The sequence below is a fragment of the Lithobates pipiens genome, unplaced genomic scaffold, assembly GCF_037356315.1.
Source record: "Lithobates pipiens isolate NorthernLeopardFrog02 unplaced genomic scaffold, aLitPip1_a1.2 Scaffold_1, whole genome shotgun sequence".
In the NCBI taxonomy this organism is placed as follows: domain Eukaryota; kingdom Metazoa; phylum Chordata; class Amphibia; order Anura; family Ranidae; genus Lithobates; species Lithobates pipiens.
The window spans coordinates 91,058,123-91,084,474 of NW_027507685.1; the positions used below are offsets into that span (position 1 = coordinate 91,058,123).

At 45.2% G+C, this 26,352-nt stretch overlaps 1 protein-coding gene across 3 annotated transcripts in view; it reads right to left on the reverse strand.

Moving 5' to 3' along the window:
* Nucleotides 1-26,001, reverse strand: part of LOC143946183 (TSC22 domain family protein 3-like) — a 112,689-nt gene extending 86,688 nt beyond the window's left edge. For 2 of the 3 annotated variants that reach the window (XM_077465160.1, XM_077465161.1), the window contains exon 1: nt 25,448-26,001. In XM_077465160.1, the coding sequence (XP_077321286.1) occupies nt 25,448-25,749 (302 nt within the window). In that variant the 5' untranslated portion in view covers nt 25,750-26,001. The remainder of the gene's footprint in view (nt 1-25,447) is intronic. The other variant, XM_077465157.1, reaches the window with a different exon arrangement.
* Between the last annotated feature and the right edge of the window lie 351 nt (nt 26,002-26,352).

Genomic DNA, 26,352 nt, shown 5'->3' on the forward strand with positions numbered 1-26,352 from the left:
CAATAGCTTGAAAATGCAAACAGAGGCGTCACTAAGTGCACTATTAAAAGAGTGCTTATAAAAACTTAAAATTTGGTACTCACAAAAGTACACTAGCAATAGGCTTGTAAACAAGAAACTGCCAAACATCCACGGAATGGATTCATTCTGTGAACTGGAGGATGGTGGTATTCAGTAGAGGAAGCTGGAACATACACTGCTGACACTTCCGGTTGGTGGACCGCACGCCAACAACCAGGGGAATGACATCACTTCCGGGTGCTGAAGCGGATGGACGAATAGGCACGCTCCTTCCTCAGGCCTAACATGGGCAGTGATTGGACCGGAGTTATTTGGCCAGGAAAGCGACTTTCACTCCAGTCCAAGTTGCAGCTAACGCAGCGGTCACATGATCGGAAAAGTCTGCAGGGTGCGCACTCTCGGCACAGCACTGTCGACGCTGATGCATGCAAATATGCGGCCGCTGGGCCCCCAGGCCTGGACCCCGAGAGGCTGCATATCTCCATGCGCTCGGTGCCAAGAGGTTAAGGTTTGACATGTTGGGTATCTATTTAGTCAGCGCCAGGGGCGGACTGACCATTCGGCCACTGCTTGAGGGCTCGGGGCCACTAAGGGGCCCCATCAGGGTTGCCAACTTCAGTAAAACCAGGACAGTATGTAAAAATCTGTGTTTTTTTTTTTTTTACATCTGTCTCTGAAATCTCCCTTACCGACATCCTTTTGGTCTAAAAATCCCGAGATTGGTCTAAAAATGCCCCACCTCTCCAGTACCTTCTCAGCCAATAGAACATGTCTGTGTATACTGTGTGATTGTATACTGTGTGTTTGTATACTGTGTAGCCCCAAAATCTCTGATTGCCTGGGGGCCCCCTAATCTCCTATTGCCCAGGGGCCCCATGGGTTGTCAGTCCGCCCCTGGTCGGCGCAACCTCATCTTTATATATATATATATATATATATATATATATATATATATATATATATATATATATATATATATATATATATATATATATATATATTATTTTTTTTTTTTTTTTTTTTTTTTTGGGTAATTCATTGTGTTTGTTTGCCCTAAGATTCACTTCAGTGTGTTTTTTTTTTTTTACTGATATTTTGTGTTTCCTAGACCTTTGCGGCAGTATCAAGTGATGTTAAAAATAGGAACTACCACCATTTTATTCTCTAGCAGGGATATGCAATTAGCGGACCTCCCTCTGTTGCAGAACTACAAGTCCCATGAGGCATAGCAAGACTGACAGCCACAAGCATGGCACCCAGAGGCAAAAACATGATGGGACTTGTAGTTTTGCAACAGCGGGAGGTCCACTAATTGCATTATCCCTGCTCTGGGGTGTCTGCCTTCAGAAAATGTATGATGTTTGGGGGTCTTCAGGCCTAAAATTATTTTTTAAACGTGTGTAAAAAAAAATACAAAAAAAACAAAAAACAAAACAGCTCTGGTAGCAAAAGGGTTAAATATAAAAAATAAATAAAAAAAAAATAAAAAAAAATGGGGGGGGTGGGATAGAAGTATAACTGAACAATTACACCCCTTTCACACCAGGGTGTTTTGCAATCCGCCCTAAAGAAGCTGCACCATTGTGTGTAGTCTGCTGGCAGGACGTCAGAAAAAAGTCCTGCCAGCAGCTTCTTTGGAGCGGTGAAGGAGCGGTGTGTTTACCGCTCCTCCACCGCTGCTCCCCATTGAAATCAATGGGGCAGCGCTGTAATGCCGCCGGCAAAACACCGCTATTGCGGCGTATTGCCGGCGGTTTTAACCCTTTCGCGCTAGCGGCTGAAATGCGCCGCAAATCCGGCGGTAAAACGCCGCTAATAATAGCGGCGTTTTACCGCCAATGCAATGGGCGGTGTGGTGTGAAAGGGGTCTTATTGACAGCTTTTTTCGTAGTATAAATAAACAAATGCTTTTTATGGCATCGGCATGATTGAATGACTGAGGATAATGCCATTTATGACAGTTACTGGGAAAATGAATAATTCACAAGATGTTCCCAAGAAAGTGAGGATGACAAAAAGACAACCCCTTTAAATGCGGGGTTTCCAAAAAAAATAGATAAAAAAAATAAAATAAAAAAAAAAAAACTTCTGCCCAACTGTAACAACTTTAACTTCCGCAGGGTCCAGAATATGCACAGTAGTTTCTATTGATGATGGAGGAGAGGATCCGTCAACATGTGAATTTGGGAACTTGTCTATTGAAAACACTGATAAGCATCTGTGATCTCTCAAACAGCAAGTATTGTTGATAAGGAGGTGAACACATCCCACAGTCTACTCAGCTAAATGCTTCTGTTGTCCTTTGCTGGATCAGGAGATTTCAAGCATTTATATTTCCAAATTTTTATTTATTTTTTCATATTAAATGTAGCCATTTAGTTATATTAAAAGAGAAGTATTGCCAAAGTTTGTTTTTCCGTACTTCTCACGTGGGTCACAGGAGTGCACTTATTTCTGCACCCCTGTGACCCAGAATCGGCTGACAGCGGGCTAAAGTCCACTGTCAGCTGGCATTCTAGACCTGCTCCAGCCTCTGAGAACATCCTGACAATAATGTCAGGATAAGCCCCTGCTTCCTGATCAGCAACTGGCTGAGAGCCTGAGCCAGCCGCCCCCACCGTTACTCCTGCCCAGCGCTCCATTGCCCGCTTGGAGGGCAGAGCAGACAGCGGTGACTGACAGTCAGAGCGGACCCGAGAACTGAGCAATCAGCAGTCATGTGATCGCTCAGTTCTCGGGCTTGCTGGTCGCGGGGGGATAGCTGCAGCGTCGGACCAATGCTACATCAAGTAGATAAGTTACCACCCCCACTTCTCTTTTGAGAAATCAAATTACCTCATGTATAGGTATATTAGAATCTCATTTGTTGGATCTACTTGTATAAACCGAGGACTCCAAACTTTCTAAAGCCAATGGCTGTCTAGCAATGTTGATTTATGAAATTCCAGCCAATGAGGCTGTGGCAACATTCTTGCATGACGTTAGCGCCCCCTCACGCAGTGATGGGAGAAGGAAAGAGGAGAAAAATACAGGAGGAGAATAAGTGAAATGATAAAAGAGGTGAGTGAGGATGGAGTTAAAGTATATTTTCAGTTAACACATTTTCATACAGAAAAATAAATGTTGTAAAACTTGGGAGGAGGACATATATATGTTCTGTCCTATGCCCAATACCTTTTATACAACTTACATATGTCATTCTAAAGGTGTCTGTAATGTTGAAATGCATATTTTTCTCTAAATAGTTAAAAAAAAAAAAAAAAAAGTGGTTTATACTTACAGTGGAATGTTTTTACTTTGCATATAGTTCATATACTGTAAAGTGGGCCGATCTGGAGGAAGTCCAGGACCAAATTTTTGTCCTAGTCCAGCCCGGCAAGGGGTTGACTCAGGGGAGAGTCACCTCTATTCTTGGAAAAAAAAAAAAACCCCATACAGAACTATAAATATACTTGAAATTGAATGAAATTAAATGTATCATTAACATGGTGTATTTGGTATTAGTATATACAGGCCATACATCTTCTGCCATAAAATGCTAACTTCTAACCGCAAAGACATCGGCGATGTACTGACTGCTTTTCAGACATCACACCAACACCCAAAACAAGGAGTCGTACCGTTATTGTCCCTTATTCCAGTATTATTATTGTGCCGAGGTTTAAGAGGCTGGAACACGCAGTGTGCATTCCAAGCCTATCGGAGATGGCTTGTTTTCTCAAACCCAGAGATTAGCGCAGGGGTGGCCGAGCCAAGGTAGGTCACAATGCAGCCTTGTATAGCAAGTATTTACACATTGGCTATTAAGCGTCTTGATTAGGCCAGTCCCTCACTGCGTGAACTAATAAACACGGCGATAACAGCAACTCCAAACTAAACGCTGAGGTTATTTTTAATAGCTAGAAATTGTTATATAAACAGTTATATAGGAGGATTAAAACAATTACTCTGTATTATAAATACACTACTACATTATTACTTACACACACGAAGACATGATGAGATATAAACCTAATCACTGTTATTAACCACTTCCCACCCGGCCAATGTACATATACGGCCGGGTGGGAGCCGCTTCCTTCTGACTGGACGTTCAGGAACGTCCTTCAGAAGGAGGGGGATCATGCCCGCGCAGCGGCGCTATCCCGATGCGCTCGTGTCACCCGGACACGGCGCATCTCGGATCGGCAGGAGGGCTCTGTGATTGGCCCTCCTGATCACATGACGGCCATGTCCAATCACGGCCGTCATGTGATGTAAACAAACAGCCGGTTGCTAGGCAATCGGCTCTCTTCTCCTCACACGGAAGTCATCGCTGAGGAGAGAAGAGCAGATCGCTGCAGCCGGCTAGTGATCAGTGAGTAGGAGCTGTTTTTACAGCTTTTTACTCACTGATCACTAGTCTAGTGTAATACACACGTCCCCACATATGTCCCCAAAACACATGTCCCCAAATAATAAAAATACATGTCCCCCACATACAGTGTCTTGCGAAAGTATTCGGCCCCCTTGAACTTTTCAACCTTTTGCCACATTTCAGGCTTCAAACATAAAGATATAAAATTTTAATTTTTTGTGAAGAATCACCAACAAGTGGGACACAATTGTGAAGTGGAACAAAATCTATTGGATATTTTAAACTTTTTTAGCAAATAAAAAAACTGAAAAGTGGTGCGTGCAAAATTATTCAGCCCCTTTACTTTTTAGTGCAGCAAACTCACTCCAGAAGTTCAGCGAGGATCTCTGAATGATCCAATGTTGTCCTAAATGACTGATGGTGATAAATAGAATCCACCTTTGTGTAATCAAGTCTCTGTATAAATGCACCTGCTCTGTGATAGTCTCAAGGTTCTGTTGAAAGTGCAGAGAGCATCATGAAGACCAAGGAACACACCAGGCAGGTCCGTAATACTGTTGGAGAAGTTTAAAGCCGGATTTGGATACAAAAAGATTTCCCAAGCTTTAAACATCCCAAGGAGCACTGTGCAAGCGATCATTTTGAAATGGAAAGAGTATCAGACCACTGCAAATCTACCAAGACCTGGCCGTCCCTCTAAACTTTCAGCTCAGACAAGGAGAAGACTGATCAGAGATGCAGCCAAGAGGCCCATGATCACTCTGGATGAACTGCAGAGAACTACAGCTGAGGTGGGAGAGTCTGTCCATAGGACAACAATCAATCGTACACTGCACAAATCTGGCCTTTATGGAAGAGTGGCAAGAAGAAAGCTATTTCTCAAAGATATCCATAAAAAGTCTTGTCTAAAGTTTGCCACAAGCCACCTGGGAGACACACCAAACATGTGGAAGAAGGTGCTCTGGTCAGATGAAACCAAAATCAAACTTTTTGCCCACAATGCAAAACGATATGTTTGGCGTAAAAGCAACACAGCTCATCACCCTCAACACACCATCCCCACTGTCAAACATGGTGGTGGCAGCATCATGGTTTGGGCATGCTTTTCCTCAGCAGGGACAGGGAAGATGGTTAAAATTGAGGGGAAGATGGATGCAGCCAAATACAGGACCATTCTGGATGAAAACCTGTTGGAGTCTGCAAAAGACCTGAAACTGGGGCGGAGATTTATCTTCCAACAAGACAATGATCCCAAACATACAGCAAAATCTACAAAGGAATGTTTCACAAATAAACGTATCCAGGTGTTTGAATGGCCAAGTCAAAGTCCAGACCTAAATCCAAATCGAGAATCTGTGGAAAGAGCTGAAAACTGCTGTTCACAAACGCTCTCCATCCAACCTCACTGAGCTCGAGCGGTTTTGCAAGGAAAAATGGGCAAGAATTTCAGTCTCTCGATGTGCAAAACTGATAGAGACATACCCCAAGCGACTTGCAGCTGTAATTGCAGCAAAAGGTGGCTCTACAAAGTATTAACGCAAGGGGGCCGAATAATTTTGCACGCCCCACTTTTCATTTTTTTATTAGTTAAAAAAAAGTTTCAAAAATCCAATAGATTTCGTTCCACTTCACAATTGTGTCCCACTTATTGGTGATTCTTCACAAAAAATTTAAATTTTATATCTTTATGTTTGAAGCCTAAAATGTGGCAAAAGGTTGAAAAGTTCAAGGGGGCCGAATACTTTCGCAAGGCACTGTATGTCCCACTAAAATCACATGTTCCAATGATTATCTGCACACATATGTACATGATCATTTGCGTACATATGTCCATGATCACACAAACCAATTATTATACACTTAACGGAATTTTTTTTTTTACCAAAAACATGTAGCAGAATTTTGGCTTAAATTTATGACAAAAATTGATTTTATTGGATTTCTTTTAAAATGGAAAAAAGAAAATATTGTTTTTTCCAAATTTCTGCTTTTTTTGCGCTTATATCGCACAAAATAAAAAAGTCGTGAATAAATACCACCAAAATACAGCTCTATTTGTGCGAACAAAATTATAAAAATTTAATTTGGGTACAGTGTAGCATGACTGCGCAATTATCATTGAAAGTGCGAGAGTGATGAAAGCTGAAAATTGGGCTGGGAAGGAAGGAGGCGAATGTGCCCTGTATTGTAGTGGTTAACAAGTAACTCCACTTATTTTTCTTTTAGCCTGAGGTCTGTTTAAAAAAAAAAAAATAATAATAATAATAATATAAATCAATCAATTCTTAGATAGCAGCTGTGAAAACTGTAAAAATCCACTTTATATTTTTTATTTATCTTTATCTAGTTCTTTTTCTTACTGGCTGCTGACATATATATATATATATATATAACTAACAATTATGTCTCTCGGTTCTCAGTGTCCCCAGAGGGGCTGGGGAACAGATGCAGCACCCGACCAATGATGCTGCATCCAGCTAGGTATGTATGAATAAAATGAAAAAAAAAAAAAAACATCCCCCTCTGGGTGATCTCTGTACATTGCATTACTACACAAGCAGGACGTGACATTTCTGGAGGAGTGTTCAGTAAAAAAAACGCTATTTCTTCAGGATAACAAAAGTTTGGAATCTGCAAGGTTTGTCAATATCCTTGCAATGTACAAAGATCACCCAACAGAGGAATTGTTTTTCTCAACAAAAGTGGGAGTTCCTCTTTTAATGAATATATTCAATTCCTCAACAAGCGAACCCCTCGTAAAACAAATAAATAAAAAATTGTGTTCATTTTAGGGTAAAAATGTGCTACTTTTATGATTTGTTCAGGGTGCACTCACAATTTTTTTTCTCTATTGCATATTTCATTTAAAAAAATAACAGCATTTGTAGTCATTTTACTAGTTTGCTAGTCACATACAAATGTCAGTAATTATTATCCTGGAAGGAATCAGTAACAGCATGTTATCAGTGGTAACAATGGTTATGTCCAGTGACTACGTCATGTAGAGTTCATGTTCAGGAAGGGCGGACCTCATTATATTCATTAAAGTACTTCAGACAGAAGGTTTATTGAAAGCTCTGATCCAATGTTCTAACACCACCTTATCAACCAAGGTTCCTTGAATGGTAAGTAAGGAGCATTCTTCCCACTGACCACCAATGTAAAATGCATTCTTCCCATTCATTACCAATGTAAGGAACATTCTTCCCACTGATCACCAATGTAAGGAACATTCTTCCCACTGATCACCAATGTAAGGAACATTCTTCCCACTGATCACCAATGTAAGGAACATTCTTCCCACTGATCACCAATGTAAGGAACATTCTTCCCACTGATCACCAATGTAAGGAACATTCTTCCCACTGATCACCAATGTAAGGAACATTCTTCCCACTGATCACCAATGTAAGGAACATTCTTCCCACTGACCTCCAATGTAAGGAACATTCTTCCCAATTTTTCTTTATTAAAAGTCTTGCAATCAATAAGCATAAAATCACTATATATAAATATACATATTTACATAAATGAAAATATAGCAAATCTGCTCTCAAAACAAAAAAATACTTTACAGCAAAAACATAAAATCCTATTACAACTCACACCATTAGACCAGACATCAAACTTGTGAGGTTAAGAAACAATCCCGCACCCATCATGCATGCAGCCCTTCTTTAAAAAGAAGAAGATACTAGCCAACAAAAGCTAAGGGAGTGTAAGAAACAGAAAAAGAAAAGAGCTCCTCACTCAGAGATGGGCAGTTCACCAAAGGCAGGTCTGATATTCCTCCACGCCCTTATCCAGACTGCCCGAGGCTCCCTGCCCTTCTCAAGACCGCAAATTTTCCCAACCTCACCAAGAATATGGTGCACCACCACCTCAACAGAGAGGACTTTCTTCCGCAGGGTCATCTGGCACCGTGCATTCCATGTGAAGTAACGGACAACTATACTAACTAAAAACAGTGTATCCAAATCAAAATCCCAGTGAGTCGGGAATGCCCCATACACCCACTCCGCATAACTCATGCGATAGAAAAAGGAGATTCCTAGAGCCCTCCCCACCCTTTTATACACCTCTATGTTAAAGGGACACTGGAGCAAAAAGTGGTCCATAGACTCCACTTTACCAACACACTCCACTCTAGGACAATCCCGATCATCCACAGGGCGATGCTTCAAGTTCCCTCTCCCATAGAGCCTTCCATGGAAAGCGAGCCAGACTTGATCCCTAAACTTCAAGGGGATTCTTTCTAAATTGATTAAACGCAACCCTTCCCTCATTACAGAGCCTGGGCAATCCCTTAAGGCACACTGAAAGCAGAGCCCAAAATCCTCTTCTCCAGAAGCTTCCTAGGGAGGGACTTGATATCCTCCACTGTCACCTGCCACTGCCAAAGTATTTTCAGACACGGGGCAACATAAGCCGAGAGCTTGCCATGTCGGACTCTCAGACTTTTCACTGGCCCGCCATCTTCCCAGCATCGCAGAAAAGGCCTAAAACAAGATTGAAAAATACCCACCCATCCCGGTGGGTTCTCTGCTAGCATGTTACCAAGATTGTACTTTAAAAACAGCAGAGAAAAGAAAACTATTGGGTTGACCATTCCTAGGCCACCCTCCCGCCTAGACAGGTAAGTTACATTGCATTTGATCAGGTTCAGCCTACTTCCCCATAACAGTTGGAAAAAACAGTTGTACACCCTTGCATAGAGAGATACTGGCAAGATACAGACGAAGCTGACATAAAAAAAAATTGGGACCAGTTACGTTTTGATCAAGTCAACCCTCTCCCTCAAGGAAAGCTTCCATTTCTTCCAGCTTGCTACTTTGGCATTGGCACACACCAACCTGCTTTCCCAATTTCGATGACCATAGTCACCAGGACCAAATTTTATGCCCAACACTTTAATTTCCTGCTGGGGCTCTGGGAAGGAATCCGGAAGTTCGAAGCTTTTCACCCTCCTCACCCATCCAGAAAACGTCACTCTTTTCATGGTTGACTTTAGAACCAGAAGCCTCCGTGTACTACTATCATAGAGACCACCTCCTGCGCCTCCACCGTTCCAGAGACAATAACAGACACATCATCGGCATAGGCCACGACCTCCAAAGGCGGCACATCAGCAATGCCCAAAGGCACCCCGCACAAAGATCCACTCTCTAGCCTTCTTATTAAGGGGTCAATTGCGAATGCATATAACAGGGGGCTCAGAGGACATCCCTGGCGCACGCCAGAGCCAACCTCAAAAGGCCGTCCAATCCAACCATTAACCAGTGGGAAGCTCTCAGCCCCTCTATATAATGTCTTCAGACAATCTATAAACTTCCCCTGCAGGCCGTATCTACCAAGTAGCAAAAACAGGTACTCGTGATTGACTATCAAAAGCCTTAGCCTGATCCAATGCCAGCAAGTACTTTCTCCATCCAGCAGCCCTGCATCGCTCCAAAGCCTCCCGGACAGCTAAAACCACTGAAAAGGTACTTCTACCTTGGACCGAACAGTGCTAATGACTGGACAACAAATCGCCTGCCACTGACGACAAGCGCCAAAAAAGAATCTCCGCCAAGATCTTTCTATCAACATTGAGAAGACTGATGGGGCGCCAGTTCTCAATCATTGAGGGGTCTTTACCTTTTGACAGAAGAATCACAGTGGATTGCCTCATGGAGGGAGGGAGCGAACCCTCTTCTAGACCGCTGTTATAAACCTCTGCTAAAAAGGGAGCCGGAATGGACTTAAAACACTTGTAGAATTCAACCCATCTGGCCCAGGCAATTTTTTGGTAGCCAGCTTCTCTATAGCATGAACTACCTCATCCACTGAAATTGGTTCTGTCAAATCCAGCAAATACAATGTACCACTTCCCAATCCTGGAGTAGAATCCAGAAAGCTTTCCATCTTGTCCCGACAAAGGTCCTTTCTTCCCAGAAGGTCTGCGTAATATGATCTGAAGATCTCCAGGATCCCTGATCTGGACTTCACCAGGGAACCCGTACTATCCCTAAGGCCTATGACCGTCTTAACTGCTATGCCTTGCTTACAGTTCTGTTAAGGATCAGGCGAGTGATATTTTCCATAAACCCTCTCCAGAACCAAGGAGGCATGCCGGTCGTATTGACACTTTCTAAGAAGAAACTTCCCCTCAGAGATCTCCCCTGGATCTCCTCTATTTGAGACAAGACGATCAAGCTTCCTCCGCAAATGCTGGTAGGCAATGTACATACCAAGCTGCTTCTTCTTACTTATGGCCTTGAAAAGTCCAATCGCCCTTTGTTTCACAAGTTCCCACCACTCTGACTTACTGCTGCAAAAGTCGAGAATAGAAACCTGTGCCTGAAAAAAAATCCTCAAAGGATTGTCTTACCTCTACATCTTCCAGGAGACCCAAATTCAGTTTCCAGGTACCCCTTCCCCTGGGTGGAGTGTCCGAGGCATTCAGAGTCACAGACAGCATACAGTGGTCAGAGAACTCCACCGCCCTCAACTCAGGAGCCAAGAAAGCAGAGTTCTCCTTTAAAAAAAAAATAATAATAATATCTATCCTACTCTGATTATTCCCTCTCTGAAATGTGATTCCCATGCTGCCAGGGCAGTGCTTAATATGCACATCTACCAGGCCTGCTTGTCTCACCATATCTCTAAGAAAAACGCTATCGTAACCCAGCCTGTCTATGGAGCCTCTCCTGTCTTCAGGCCTAATTATGGTGTTAAAATCACCTCCAAAGACAACCTGCTGGGACGTAAAAAGGAAGGGCTTGATCTCTGTGAGGAGGCATTTCCTGCCCCATTTTGACTGCAATCCATAGATATTAATCAGACGCAGGTCCTGTCCCCTAACAGAGACATCCAAGACCACGCATCTCCCAATCTCTACCTCAATTACCCGCCAGCACGTTACCATATCAGTTTTAAAAAGGACCGCAACTCCGCTGCAGGGCTCAGCCACAAGAGAGCAAAAGGAGGGACCGCATCTCCACTCCCTTTTTGCTAGATGGACATCGGCCAAAGTATTGAGCCAGGTCTCTTGCAAAAATAAAATCTCGGCATCAAACTCGCTGAGCAAAAATAAGGCAATATCACGAGCTCTTGCAGATTTAATGCTGGCGACATTAATGGTCACCACCTTTATCGGAGTGGGAACTGCCATCAGGGTGATTGGGGTAGTCGTTTCTTAACCTTTGCCACACTCATCACCAGAAACAGCTCTCTTCAAACTATGCGACTCCCCCTCATCCATGGATGATAAAGAGAAGGATATATCAGACATCCCATCACCTGACAAAACTGAAAAAGTATTACCAAGAGGAACCCCTCCTGGGTCCGACTCTGGGGAAGAAATTACCACTTTGTCTTCCTCTTCTTTTTCTTCCTCCTAAACTTCTCCCACCCCTCATCATCTGAATCCCCCTCAACAGAGGGTGAGACATGGGATATGGACACCCTTCCATCAGCCCCACCCCCATCCAGCACCCCCACATTCCCCTGACCATGTTTGCGCTGCTGAGGGACAGGGACTGGAGGCTGAGTGGAAGATCCACTAAACCTGCCCCCCCCCCCCCAGCAGCCTCCGCTAGTCTGGAGGATCTACGTACAGCAGGGCCAGGGACCACCACAGGAGGGACAGACTTAGGGACCACATTACTAGAGGACACAGAATCTGAAACAGATGGAACAGACACAGGAGGGACAGACTCAGGGACCACATTACCAGGGGAAACAGAATCCGAAGCGACAGATGGAACAGACACAGGAGGGACAACAACAGTTTCAGCGGCCTCATCCTCCTTATCTAGCCTCTGCAGCTCAGCCTCCAATCCTGGCAAGTTATGTAATGCCTCTGGGCACTGGCTAGAAGGATGACCAAGCTTTTGGCACAAATTGCACCGAATTTCGGTACAATCTTTAGCCAAATGGTCCAGATCCTGGCATAGCGAACACTTCTTACGGGTGCAGGTAGATGCAAAATGGCCTTTTTCACCACATTTATTACAGACTTTGGGCTGACCCTGGCAGAATATAGTCAGCCGATCTCCCCCCCAGAAAGGCTGAACAGGGAAGGTGTTGAACTACATTGCCCAGCACCCCCAGTTTTAGTGACACAGTCTAGGCCCCTGTCCATATCCCATGTTCATCCAGGACCTTCAGCAGAGGAGGGAGGACCTCACCATAACGGCGTAGCCATACTATTAAATCAGCCTCTGGTATGGATTCATTGCGCACCAGGATCGTCACCGATTTTATCACAAGCTGCCTGGAAATCACCTTTGGCACCAAACCACTCCACTGCGGAAGGCCCTTGCACCTCCTATATCGTTCCCAGAATAAATCCAGACCCTCAGGTTTTACAAAGGACAAATCAAACTCATAACTGCCCACTGGGCAAATCAAAGCAAATATATCCAAGGCTTTAAACCCCATTTCCAAAACCAACTCAGACACCCTCCCCCTCACTGGTGGGGTCCCCTCCCCCTCCCACTTTAACTGAACCACATTCCTCCTCCTGTACCCACAATCCAAAGACATGCAAGTAGGTTAATTGGCTTCTGGATTCTGTCCAAAATTGGCCCTAGTGTATGAACGGGGACCTTGGATTCCTTGAGGATAGGGACCAATTTGGGTGTAGCAATGTACAGGGAAAGGGACAATTGTAGACACTCACTCAGGTTGAACTGGATGGACTGGTGTCTTTATTCAACCTAACTAACTATGAAACTATGAAACTATGAAACTACCCATTCCACCACCAAACCTCCCCAAATTGTGACCACTAATATTTACAAAATTCCCTCCACCCTCCTTGGTGTGACCCCCCCAAAACTGACGCATAACTCCCCATATTCCTCCCAGCAGAAGAGACATTTGTTTGTTTTGAACCATCTGACACATTTCTAGCAGATATAGATTGTACAGATTTGGTCTGCACAATCAATTAGTCTTTCCTCTGAGCAGAGAGAGAAATTTCATTTTTATTTTTCCCAGCAGTATTAACCCCTTCATCTCCACCCACCACATTCATTGTTTTATCATGACTGTCATTGTTAATACTGGTATATTCACATGTCCTGCAGTCTTCCCAACAGTGTCAATTCCCACTGCTGTGCAGGTGGAATCTTCAGCTGGCCTGTTCTCTTCCATCAGGACAGGACTTTCTGCAAAGGACAGTGCAGGCTGGACTGACACATCCATGGCTTACACTGCACATGGTGCAGTATTCTGACCCCCTCCCCCACCAGTATCAATCAGCTCTGCTGGAACATAGAGAGGCTCAGGTGAGGAAATGACATTGCAGGTGCCGGCCATACTGTGTGAAACACACGCAGCAAATTTGATAGAGGAACTACAGGTCTCAGCACATGCAGGTGCAGCAACATCCCTGTTCAGGGTGTTTGGTGCAGGTCCATCTTCATTCCCTGGTTGATTTTTCTGCACATGCTCAGGAACCTCTGATGGATCATCAGAAATGGTAAACGTGTCTCCTCTCAGGGGTGACTCCATCCGCTGGATGAAGGTCAGGGTGCCATGCTCACTCTCAACCCCCTGGCTGGTTGCCGCTGGAGATTCCAAGGCCTTACATGGGGGGAGAGGAGCAGAGGCAGATGGACCCGGGTCATCCATATCCTGAGGCTGATCCACAGAACACGCTGAGGACTGGCTGACAAATCTCCTCTCATTGTTAAATTTTTCTTTAAATGCTCCACTTTTTTCTTTTAGTTTTTCCAACAATAAAGTTTGCTGCTTTACTTTTTCCTCCAAATCCTGTAACTCAGACTTCATGGCTGTGCGATTTTTACTCCAGGCCTGGAAGTAATTGGCTTTGAAGTTTTTATGCTCCGCTTTCAAAACATTAAGCTTCTCCTCTGCTCTTCCAATCGCCTTAAAGCGATTGACAACCTTCTGGCTGAAGACACTGGCATCCACACCAGGGCCCAGACCTACAGACAGATCCTCCACCTCCTCACTGGGCCCCGTGTCATCAGGGGGATCCCTCTCAGGGCCTCCCCCAGGATCAGGCATTATTCCTGGGCCGAGCTAACAGGCAAGGCCCAGGCTTGAAAAATGGTTGGTTCTCACAGAGAGCTCTTTGGGTGTGTCCTCCTCCTCCTTCCCACTGACCTCCAATGTAAGGGGCATTCTTCCCACTGGCCTCCAATGTAAGGGGCATTCTTCCCACTGGCCTCCAATGTAAGGGGCATTCTTCCCACTGGCCTCCAATGTAAGGGGCATTCTTCCCACTGGCCTCCAATGTAAGGGGCATTCTTCCCACTGGCCTCCAATGTAAGGGGCATTCTTCCCACTGACCTCCAATGTAAGGGGCATTCTTCCCACTGACCTCCAATGTAAGGGGCATTCTTCCCACTGATCACCAATGTAAGTCTTGCAACACTCTTGCTTCTCTTAACCACTTCAGCCCCAGAAGGATTTACCAGTTTCCTGACCAGAGCAATTTTTTGTGATAAGGCACTGCGTCGCTTTAACTGACAATTGCGCGGTCGTACGACGCTGTACCCAAACAAAATGGACGTCCCTTTTTCCCCACAAATAGAGCTTTGTTTTGGTGATTTTTGATTACCTGTGCGTTTTTTTTTTGCACTATATACAAAAACAAAAAACAAAAAAAAAGGAGTGACATTTAAAAAAAAAAAAAAAAAGCAGTATTTATTTAAAAAAAAAAAAAATTCTTCCAGTTTAGGCCGATACGTATTCTTCTACATATTTTTGGTAAAAAAAAAAAAAAAAAAAAAAAAAAAAAAAAATCGCATTAAGTATATATATTGATTTGTTTGCGCAAAAGTTATAGTGTCTACAAAATAGGGGATAGATTTTTGCCATTTTTATTATTAATTGTTTTTTTATTAGTAATGGTGGCGATTTTTATCACGACTGCGACATTGCGGCGGATAGATTGGAACACTTGACACTATTTTGGGACCATTGACATTTATACCGTGCTATAAAAATACACTGATTACTGCGTAAATGTCACTGGCAGGGAAGGGGTTAAACACTAGGGGGCGATCAAGGGGTTAAATGTGTTCCCTCAGCGTGTTCTAACTGTGGGGGGGGGGTGGGCTCACTAGAACATGACAGATCACTGGGAGCAGTAGATCCCTGTCATGTTGCTAGGCAGAACAGTGAAATGCCTTGTTTACATAGGCATCTTTCCGTTTTGCCGCTCCGTGCCAGGATCGCGGACCACCGGCGGACATCGGACCAGTGGGCACGTGCGTGCACCCGCTAGCCTGCAGATGATGCAGCGACGCACGTGTATGGTGTTTTGCGCAGCCGTGATACTTTGCCAACGTATATCGGCGTGCGCCAGTCTGGACGTGGTTAATAAGACTGCATCCTGAGACGTATGATATGGACTTCCCGGGAGGCAGCAGAAGTGGCAGTCTCTTTATCGCACTCTCGCCTAAGAGGGCCCCACAACAAAAACTTTTCCTAGAATGTTCCAACTCTGCTAGGATGGATGGAGCAGACGAGATAGACTTCTGTGTGAAAGTTCCACCTCATGGCTCCTTTCCTAAAAAGTTCAGACTGTAGCTGCAAAACTCGGTTGACAAAAACCCAACATTTCACAGTGGCTAGGAAAAAAAGCCAGGAATTTCAGCAGGGCCGGTGTTGTAAAATTTCCTGCGATTCATGAAAACAGCTCACCCCGTCACTTCCGGTGCGGCTCCGTCACTGAAACAGCTGACGGCGGGCCTTTACCGCACATGCGCCAATTCTCTGATATTAACAGCGCATGCGCAGGATATTTATTTTAGTGGTGGAGAAAAATTTTAGACTCAAGTGGGCGGAGACTTGCGGGTGAGCGGGCGGAGCTGAACAGATGGTTAGAACGTCAGCAGCAGCCCCGCCCACCCCACGATTTTGTTCACTGGTCAAGAAAAATTATGGCTTCAAGCTGTTATTAGCGCATGCGCGGGATATTTGTTTACCGGTCGACAAAAATTATGGACTCAAGCGGGCGGAGACTGGCTGGGAGGGAGAGATAGAGCGGAGCTTGGAGAGGGGGGCGGAGCTTGGAGAGGGGGCGGGGCCCCGTGCATAGCACTGACTACATTTACAGTACATTGACCTGCCAATAAATACGCCCACTGTGCCAAAAAAATGCCACCTCACTGTGCCCCACAAATGCCGCCTCACTGTGCCCAGAAATCGCCACCTCACTGCGCCCAGATAATGCCACCTCACTGTGCCCCGCAAACGCCGCCTCGTGCCCAGAAATCGCCACCTCACTGCGCCCAAAAAATACCGCCTCACTATGCCCAGAAATCGCCGCCTCACTGCGCCCAAAAGATGCAGTCTCACTGTGCCCAGCAAATGCCGCCTCACTGCGCCCAGAAATCGCCGCCTCACTGCGCCCAGCAAACGTCACCTCACTGCGCCCAAAAATTGCCACCTCACTGCGCCCAGCAAACGCCTCACTGCGCCCAAAAATGCCGCCCCACTGCTCCCAGCAAGCGCCTCACTGTGCCCAAAAAATGCCGCCTCACTGTGCCCAGCAAACGCCTCACTGTGCCCAAAAAATGCCGCCTCACTGTGCCCAGCAAACGCCTCACTGTGCCCAAAAAATGCCCCTCACTGTGCCCAGCAAACGCCACCTCACTGTGCCCAACAAACGCCTCACTGTGCCCAGCAAACGCCTCACTGTGCCCAGCAAACGCCACCTCACTGTGCCCAACAAACGCCTCACTGTGCCCAAACGCCTCACTGTGCCCAAACGCCTCACTGTGCCCAGCGAACACCGCCTCACTGAGAACAGGAAACCCTTCTCTCCTGGGGACAGGGGCCCCCTTCTCTCTTGGGGACAGGGGCCCCCTTCTCTCTTGGGGACAGGGGCCCCCTTCTCTCTTGGGGACAGGAACTCCATCTCCCCTGGGAACGGGGACTTCATTTCACCTAGGGACCCCATCTGCCCTGGGGATCAGGACCCCACCTCCCCTAAGAACAGGAACCTGATCACCCTGTGTGCGCCAACCTCACTGCCCTGCCTGCCATGTGTTCTGTGTGAGGGCCCTCCTGTGACAGCTCTTATAAGGACTTCACCCCACATCCCTTCTAATCTATCCCCTGTATCCTCTGTGTACTCTAGACATGTCCCTGGGCCTCCATCCCTTCTAATCTATCCCATGTACTATCCCATGTATCCTCTGTGTACTCTGGACATGTCTCTGGGCCTCCATCCCTTCTAATCTAACAGGGGGGAACTCTGCGAACCCTGATGCAAAGGGCAATGCTGCAGACCCTGATGTAAGTGGGAACTCTGATGTAAATGGGAATGCAGTGGACTCTGATATAAGGTGGTCTCTGGTGACCAGAGCACTCCTTACATCAGAGTTGCTCCTTAGATCATGCTCTGTAGCATTTTCCTATGCCTTGGGGAAGAATCCTGCGGACTCTGATGTAAAGGGGAATGCCGGGAAATGTTATGTGGGGGGGGGGGGGGGGGGGGAACTCTGGTGACCAGAGACCACCTTCCGCAGAGTGAATACACTAGGGGGGGGGGGGGGGGGGGGGGGGTGTTACTGAGATGATGGGAAACCTTTATATCAGTGCCCTCTTGTCACTGACCTCCTCTCTAGTGCAGCGTGTAGGGCTCAGTTAGACGGCTCCAGGTTGGTGGTTCTGGTTTTTATTCTATAGTCTCTTCTCCACAGTCCATACACATCTGACTCCTCGCGTAATCCCAATCCTGGCGGTGCTCTCACTCTTGATTCCTCTCCAGACTCCCCCTAAGAGACTGCAGACACGTTAAAAGACAAGAGATCGAGATTGCAGACAGGACACAGGAGGTGGCTAGAGGCTGCAGACGTGGTACAAGAGGTGGTTGGAACAGGTGCACAGGATACAGGAGGCAGTCAGTGGATGTGGAAATGGTACAGGTGGTGGTCAGAGTATGCAGACATGTAGGGGGAGCAAACAGAGGGGTTCCCCGTGTAAGTTTTGGACACAGAGGGATCAGTCATGTAGGGGGGGGGGAATCACACAGTGGGGTGAAGTCCTTATAAGAACTGTCACAGGAGGGCCCTCACACAGGACACATGGCAGGCAGGGCAGTGAGGTTGGCACACACAGGGTGATCAGGTTCCTGTTCTTTAGGGGAGGTGAGGTCCTGATCCCTAGGGCAGATGGGGTCCCTAGGTGAAATGAAGTCCCCGTTCCCAGGGGAGATGGGATCCCTGTCCCCAGGAGAGAAAGGGGCCCCTGTCCCCAGGAGAGAAGGGGGCCCCTGTCCCCAGGGGGAGAAGGTTTCCCTGTCCTCAGAGGGGGGGAAGGGGTTCCCTCTCCTGGGGGGGGGGGGGGGGGGGGGGTTGGAAGGGGGTCCCTGTTCTCGGGAAAGATGGAGTGGGATATGGGATGGTCTCACTTACCATGACATGCAGGTCCCTCATTTATGCCCGTCTGGGCTCCCTCCAGCAGCACAGATGGGTGATCAGCATTTTCCCAGGGAGCACAGCTACAGCTTGACAATCTGGCAGCAATTGATGGGTACAGTGGCTGTGTTTGATAGCACAGTGGCGGCAATTTATGGGCACAGTGGTTGCGTTTGATGGGCACGGTAAGCCAGCGTTTGCTGGGCACGGTGAGGCGGCGTTCGCTGGGCGCGGTGAGGCGGTGTTCGCTGGGCGCGGTGAGGCGGTGTTCGCTGGGCACGGTGAGGCGGTGTTCGCTGGGCACGGTGAGGCGGTGTTCGCTGGGCACGGTGAGGCGGCATTTTTTTTGGGCGCAGTGAGGCGGCGTTTGCTGGGCACAGTGAGGTGGCATTTTTGGGCGCAGTGGGGGCGGCGATTTCTGGGCGCAGTGAGGCGGCGATTTCTGGGCGCAGTGAGACTGCATTTTTTGGGCGCAGTGAGGCGGCGATTTCTGGGCGCAGTGAGACTGCATTTTTTGGGTGCAGTGAGGTGGCGATTTCTGGGCACAATGAGGCAGCGTTTGCGGGGCACAGTGAGGCAGTGATTTCTGGGCACAGTGAGGCGGTGTTTGTGGGGCACAGTGAGGTGGCTTTTTTTTGGCACAGTGAGGCATATTTTTAACAGAACAATGTACTGTATATGTAGTCAGTGCTATGTACGGGGCCCTGCCCCCTCTCCAAGCTCCGCTCTATCTCTCCCTCCAAGTAAGTCTTCGCCCGCTTGAGTCCATAATTTTTGTCGACCGGGGAACAAATATCCCGCGCATGCGCTAATGACAGCTTGAAGCCATAATTTTTGTTGACCAGTGAACAAGTTTTCGCCCACCCGCAAGTCTCCACCCACTTGAGTCAAAAAAAATTCTCCACCGCTAAAATAAAATATCCTGCGCATGCGCTGTTAATATCAGGGAATTGGCGCATGCGCGGTAAAGGCCCGCCGTCAGCTGTTTCAGTGACGGAGCCACACCGGAAGTGACGGGGTGAGCCGTTTTCATGAGTCGCAGGAAATTTTACAACACCGGCTCATTGCCACAACCACCCCCCCCCCCCCCCCCCCGGGGTGATGTTAGAAACCAGAGGGTGACTCCACCTACCAAACTCCACCTATGAGGAAAAAATCGTTAGCACAGTGGTCCTTCACCTTTTTGAGTCATGGACCGCCTCTGATGAAAGCTATGGACCCCCTCCTCCAGAGTGGGGTCTGTATAGTGATTGTAAATGTTTATTTATTTATTTGATTTTTAGCTGACCCTCAGGGACCCCTCCTGAAACCCTCCCATGGACCCCAGGTTAAGGGACCCTCAGCAGTTGCACTTTAGCTTCTGGATGTTCTGGCTCCTGCATAGTGAACCTGCGATAGGAAGGATCGGCACAACCTGACAAAGTCGCCGTCGTCTGTTAATCCCGCTTTGATCTTATGATCCCTCATCACACACGGAGGATTACCTCCTCTACACGACACGTATGGAGACAGCGTGTCCTCTCCACAACATAGATTACTTTTTTTTGATCGATTGCTTAACATGAACGCAGTCTTATCCTATATCACACTGTCGCTCTGTTTCTAAAACATGTCCCGAAGACACTGTTCTTATCCGAACAGCCATTCGCAGGCGGGGGGGGATGCGCCTAACAGCTGTAGACGTTTTCTTCTTCGAAGGGTCAGAACCGGCAGACATCAGTTGTCATGATCGTTTGTTATATTTGCTAACATATAAAAGCTGACCAGCTGCTGATAGAGATAAAGATAGAGATATATAAAGCTGGGGGAATATTTGACAACACTGGCAGCAAAATTCTGTGCTATTAGTTCTCTGTACGTATGTAACGTTTGTGTGCGTTTACATGCAATACAAGTGGTACAGCGTACATGGATCCTATTGGCGGACACGTAAAGCTGCGTTCAGACAGGCCGTAACACCCATCCTGTGCATGGACTTTCTTTGTTATTGTGTCTGTCCCAGGTGAATGCAAACGTAAGCGGCTGCACAGACTTTTAGATTGTAAGCTCTTATGAGCAAGGCCCTCTTATGTAGTGTCTCCCTGTACATTGTAAAGAGCTGCACAAACTGTTGGCGCTATATAAATCCTGAATAATAAAATAAATACTTATACTACTAATAATAAATATTAATAATTTATACTTCTACTAATAATAATAATAATCATAATAATAATAAGTATTGAATAACAATAAGTAATGAATTTTAATAATGATAATAGTAAGTAATGAATAATAATATTAAATAATGAATATTTCTACTACAAATGATAATCATAATAATAATAAATAATAAGTAATGAATAATATTAATGATGATAATAATAATAGTAAGTAATAAATAATAAGCAAGGAATAATAATAATAATATTATTATTATTATTATTATTATTAATAAATAATGAATATTTCTACTACTAATGATAATCATAATAATAATAAATAATAGTAAGTATTGAATAACAATAAGTAATGAATGATATTAATGATAATTAGGGCGGCACAGTGGTGTAGTGGTTAGCACCCTCACCTAGCAGTAAAAAGGGTCCCTGGTTTGAATCCCTACATGACTGGAGTTTGCATGTTCTCCCTGTGCCTGCGTGGGTTTCCTCCGGGTACTTCGGTTTCCTCCAACACTCCAAAGACATGCAGGTAGGTTAATTGGCTTCTGTCCCAAATTGGCCCTAGTATATAAATGGGGACCGTGTTTTGTTGGATCCTTGAGGGTAGGGACCGATGTGAGTGTGCAATGTACAGGGATAGGGACAATTGTAGACACTCACTCAGGTTGAACTGGATGGACTGGTGTCTTTATTCAACCTTACTATGCAACTATGTATAATAATAATAGTAAGTAATGAATAATAATAATAATATTATTAAATAATGAATATTTCTACTACTAATGATAATAATAATAAATAATAGTAATAAAAGTATAATAAGTAACTAATAATAATAAATCATGAATAATAATAACAATTAATACCATTATTTTTTATTAAAGTGATATTAACCTTTTCAACCTCCCGGCCCCTTAGGAGGTTTATTACACCAGGAGGCAGGGTGGGGCTTAAGAGCATGTGATGGCCGGGATTGGCTGTCATGGTTTAGCCAGGATTGACTGTCACGATCCTAAAACTTTTGGTTAGGCGCCGGTAACTGTGTCGGGAGCAGTGCACCTGCTCTCGGCACGGCTGTTTGGACAGCAATTTGCGCAAATATGCGCCCCCTCTGCGCCAAGGACCAGGCACCGAGGGGCTGCATATTTGTGTGCGGTCGGCTCCAAGGGGGTTAAGGTTTCATGTGATACCTGCTCTGTGTAATGCTTTTGCACAGAGCAGCCCCGTTTCTCTTCTTTTCGGGGCCCCCCACTGGCACTCCTGGTTCCTTCCCCTTGATCAGTGGCCCCAATAGCAAGCCGCTTGCTATGTGGGCACTGGTGCGTGCTCGCTTCCGAGCCCTGCTCTATGCATCCATAAGACATAGGCCCTGCCACCCCTCTCTCCCCGTTGGCCCACTGGATGTGATTAACAGCAAGTGGTAGCCAACGGCAGCCAAAGACAGCCGAGACTCTAGTGCACATCGCAGGATCGAGAGGTTGGCTCAGGTGAGTATTGGGGGGACTGTGGGGAGAGCAACACAGTCACAGGTTTTGCATGAAGGTAAAAAAAAAAAAAAATTCAGCCTTTACAACCACTTGAATATTCATTATTTTATTATGATTATTATAATTCATATTATTACAAATACTATTATTCATTGATAAACCACAACAATAAAAGAATAATAATAATAATAATAATAATGATAATAACAACAACAAACCATGAATAATAATAATAATAATATTTTATTATTAATATTGTTATTATTCTTTATTCATTATTAATGATGAATGAATAATTATAATGAATAATAACAACAACAATAAAAATAATCATAATAATCATAAAATAATGAATAAGAAACTAATAATAATAAATAAATTAAATATTATTATTATTATTAATAATAATAACAACAACAACAATGGTCGCATGGAATTAATAATAACATTATTATTAATATTATTAGTATTTAATTATTATTCATTATTTTTATTGTTATTATCATGATTATTATTATTAATAGTAAATTATTATTATTAATAATAATGTCACAATTTGACTGCAGGCAGGAGTGGGTACACAGATCTGCAAGCAGACAGCGAACATTCGGATCCATGCACTCGATCCTACCCACCTATCGCATTTTGATATGCGGTTACATGCATCTGTGTCCGCGTAGCCGATGCTCCTGCATCCACCTTCATCGGCACAAAGAGAACCTGCATGAAGGACAGGTCTCAGCACCCCTCGGAACAAACCTATGTATCAACAATATGTAGCTGCTGACTATACATGACTGCTAGGCCCAGACCACCAAGCGCTTTAGGTTCTAGGATGCCGGCGGGCATTTAGGCTGACCTGTAAACATCAATCCTGTGTAATCGGTGGCGGCAGGCGATTATGACTGCACATCGCTGGTATTTACATATCACTCCTTACATGGGCAGAATGTGTAGCCGCTGACTATGAATGAATGAATGAATGAATGAAATACTTGTATAGCACACAATGCGAACTTAATCACCTCTAGGCGCTCATTGATAGGTGCTATACACGATTGATAGGCCCCGACTGCCAAGTGCCTTAGGTGCTAGGATGCCAGTGGCCATTCAAGGCTGACATGTAACCACTGTGTAATCGGTGGCGGCAGGCGCTGCTGACTGTCCATTGCTGGTATTTACATATCACTTATTAGATGGGCAGAATGTGTAGCCATTGACTATACATGATTGATAGGCCCCCGACTGGGAATTCACAGATCGGTTCCTTAGAATATCGAACAAAAATTTGAGAGAACCGAACAAATCAATCGATTTTATAATGGTTAGAGTGCTCAATTCAACTATCGGTAGCCAATTCTCCATGGGAAAGAAAAAGGAATGGTCATCTTGGAAAATCTTATTGGAATGAACAATGTTCTAAACATGAGTAGGCAAGTCAATTGACAAAAAAACAACAAAATTGTTAAAAGTATAACGTGCATAAAGTTTTACCTGGATCAAAAAAAAAAAAAAAAGATTATTTAAAGCTAAAAACACAGGAAAACAGCCTTTCTCAACCCTTTCAACACAGAGGAACCCTTGAAATAGGTCTCGGAGGAAACCCTGCTAAAAATTAGAAATCTACAACTCATGATACATTAGCATGATGGTCAGTGGGAAGAATGGTCCTTACATTTGTGGTCATTGGGAAGAATTACCTCCTTACAGATAGCTAAAAAGGATCAATGGTGTAAGTGGGAACTTATTCGAGAGGCAGAAATGGGCCAATGTTGAAGGAACCCCTAACAACCTCTGGAGGAACCCTGGTTGAGAATCACTAGGGTGGAAATTCTCTGATATGGTGAAGATCATTTCGATTTTTTCCAAGTGTCTGTGGCCGGCTGAAAATCTTGAAGTACTTTTCGAACAACATTCGACTATTCTAAAGCCCCATACACACTATCCGTTTTTCTGCTGAGTTTTTCCCTTCAGATTTACCAAAACCATATAATACGAGGTCAAACCTTAGGAGTTTCAATTTGTATGCAATCAGGCAGGCCCTTCCTCTACATCAGCCTTTCTCGACCTTTTCAACACAGAGGAACCCTTGAAATAGTTCTCCGGTCTCGAGGAACCACTGCTAAAAATTAGAACTCTACAACTCATGATACATTAGTTAGATGGTCAGTGAGAGGAATGGCCCTTACACTTGTGGTCATTGGGAGGAATTACCTCCTTACAGATAGCTAAAAAGATTAATGGTGTCAGTGGGAACTTATCTGAGAGGCAGAAATTGCCCAATGCTGAAGTAACCCCTAGCAACCTCTGGAGGAACCCTAGGCTTCCACGGAACCCTGATTGAGAATCACTGCTCTACATGGTTTTGGTAAACATGAAGGAAAAACTCATCAGAAAATCTGATAGTGTGTAGGGGGGCTTAAGAATTGTTCTAAGAACGTTAATACGGGGATGTTGGTTGAACACCCTCTTACCGTATCCCCAGCCATACATCAAAATTCAATAAAAATAAAACTCAACATTTGATGACTCAATCGTTGTATTGGAAAAGTTCCTCCGAATCCCCCCAACTTTCCTCCGATAGTCTTCTTCAACATCAAACATCGTCTTTTTTTTTTTTTCCCCAGATCAATTTCACTTAAAACACACACACACACACACACACACACACACACACACATTTTTTTATTTTTTATTTTTTTTTCCAAACAAACTTTTCGAAAAATCGTATTGACACAAACGTTGATGTTTACAGGTGTTTAAGATGTTTAAGGTTTACAGCTTACAAAACGGAAAGTGACTGTACTATAAAAAATAAAAGCAGTTAGTTTACCGACTCAATTTTTGGTTCGCTTTTCTGGACTGCGGTGGGGGTCATCAAATGGCCCTGGGTCCGCAGATTGGATACCAGGCCTTTCGGCCATTGCTATGTGAGTAAAGAGGACCTGTCTACACTACACTGAAAATGGCAGAAAAAAAGTTTGGAGTTGATGAAGGAGGAGAAGATGGAGAAGGAGGAGAAGATGGACCCACCTGTGGAAGAAGAGGAGGATGGACAGCATGGTGTGGTCGATGGTCCCGTCGCACAGTCCCTGGTCCAGCAGGTAGTTGGGGTCCCGGAGGACCGGCTCCAGGGAGTCCTGCCTCATCATCCGGTTCAGCCGGTCCGGGTCCTCCAGCACCTCCAGCCGCTCCCTCAGGGCTCGCAAATGGCCGGCGGGGGAGGTCGGGCTGGCCGGGTTGTTGTTGTCCTCCGGCTCTACCTGGTTGGCGAGGTCCAGGCAGCAGCTGCAGCAATCCAGGCCGATAGGAGAGCGGCAATCCGCCTCAGACATGGCGGGAGAATAAGGGAGGGAAAGTTCTGTCAGGCTGAGTGTCAGGCGAGAGAGGAAAGGACGACGTGCCTGAGATGACTGAGGCCGGTGCTGTGAGGTGAAATGAGGGGACACAGACTGTGTGTAAGGAGATACAGACTACTCCGAGGAGATATGAAGTCTCACTCTGAGGTGACAGAGCTTATATAGGGCGGAGTGTCCTCCTCACAATGTCCTCCCCATCTTTGAGGTGTGTGTGTCCTCCACTGACAGCAACATTCTCCGAGGTGCCTTTATGTAACACAGGAACTCCTGCTATGTCATTACCACATACACAGCCTCCAAAATGTCCTGTTACCCAATATTCATACATACACAGCCTCCAAAATGTCCTGTTACCAAATAGTCAAACATATACAGCCTCCAAAATATCCTGTTACCAAATATTCATACATACACAGCCTCCAAAATGTCCTGTCACCAAATATTCGTACATACACAGCCTCCAAAATGTCCTGTCACCAAATATGCATACATACACAGCCTCCAAAATGTCTTGTCGCCAAATATTCATACATTCAGAGCCTCCAAAATGTCCTTTCACCAAATATATACACTGTCTCT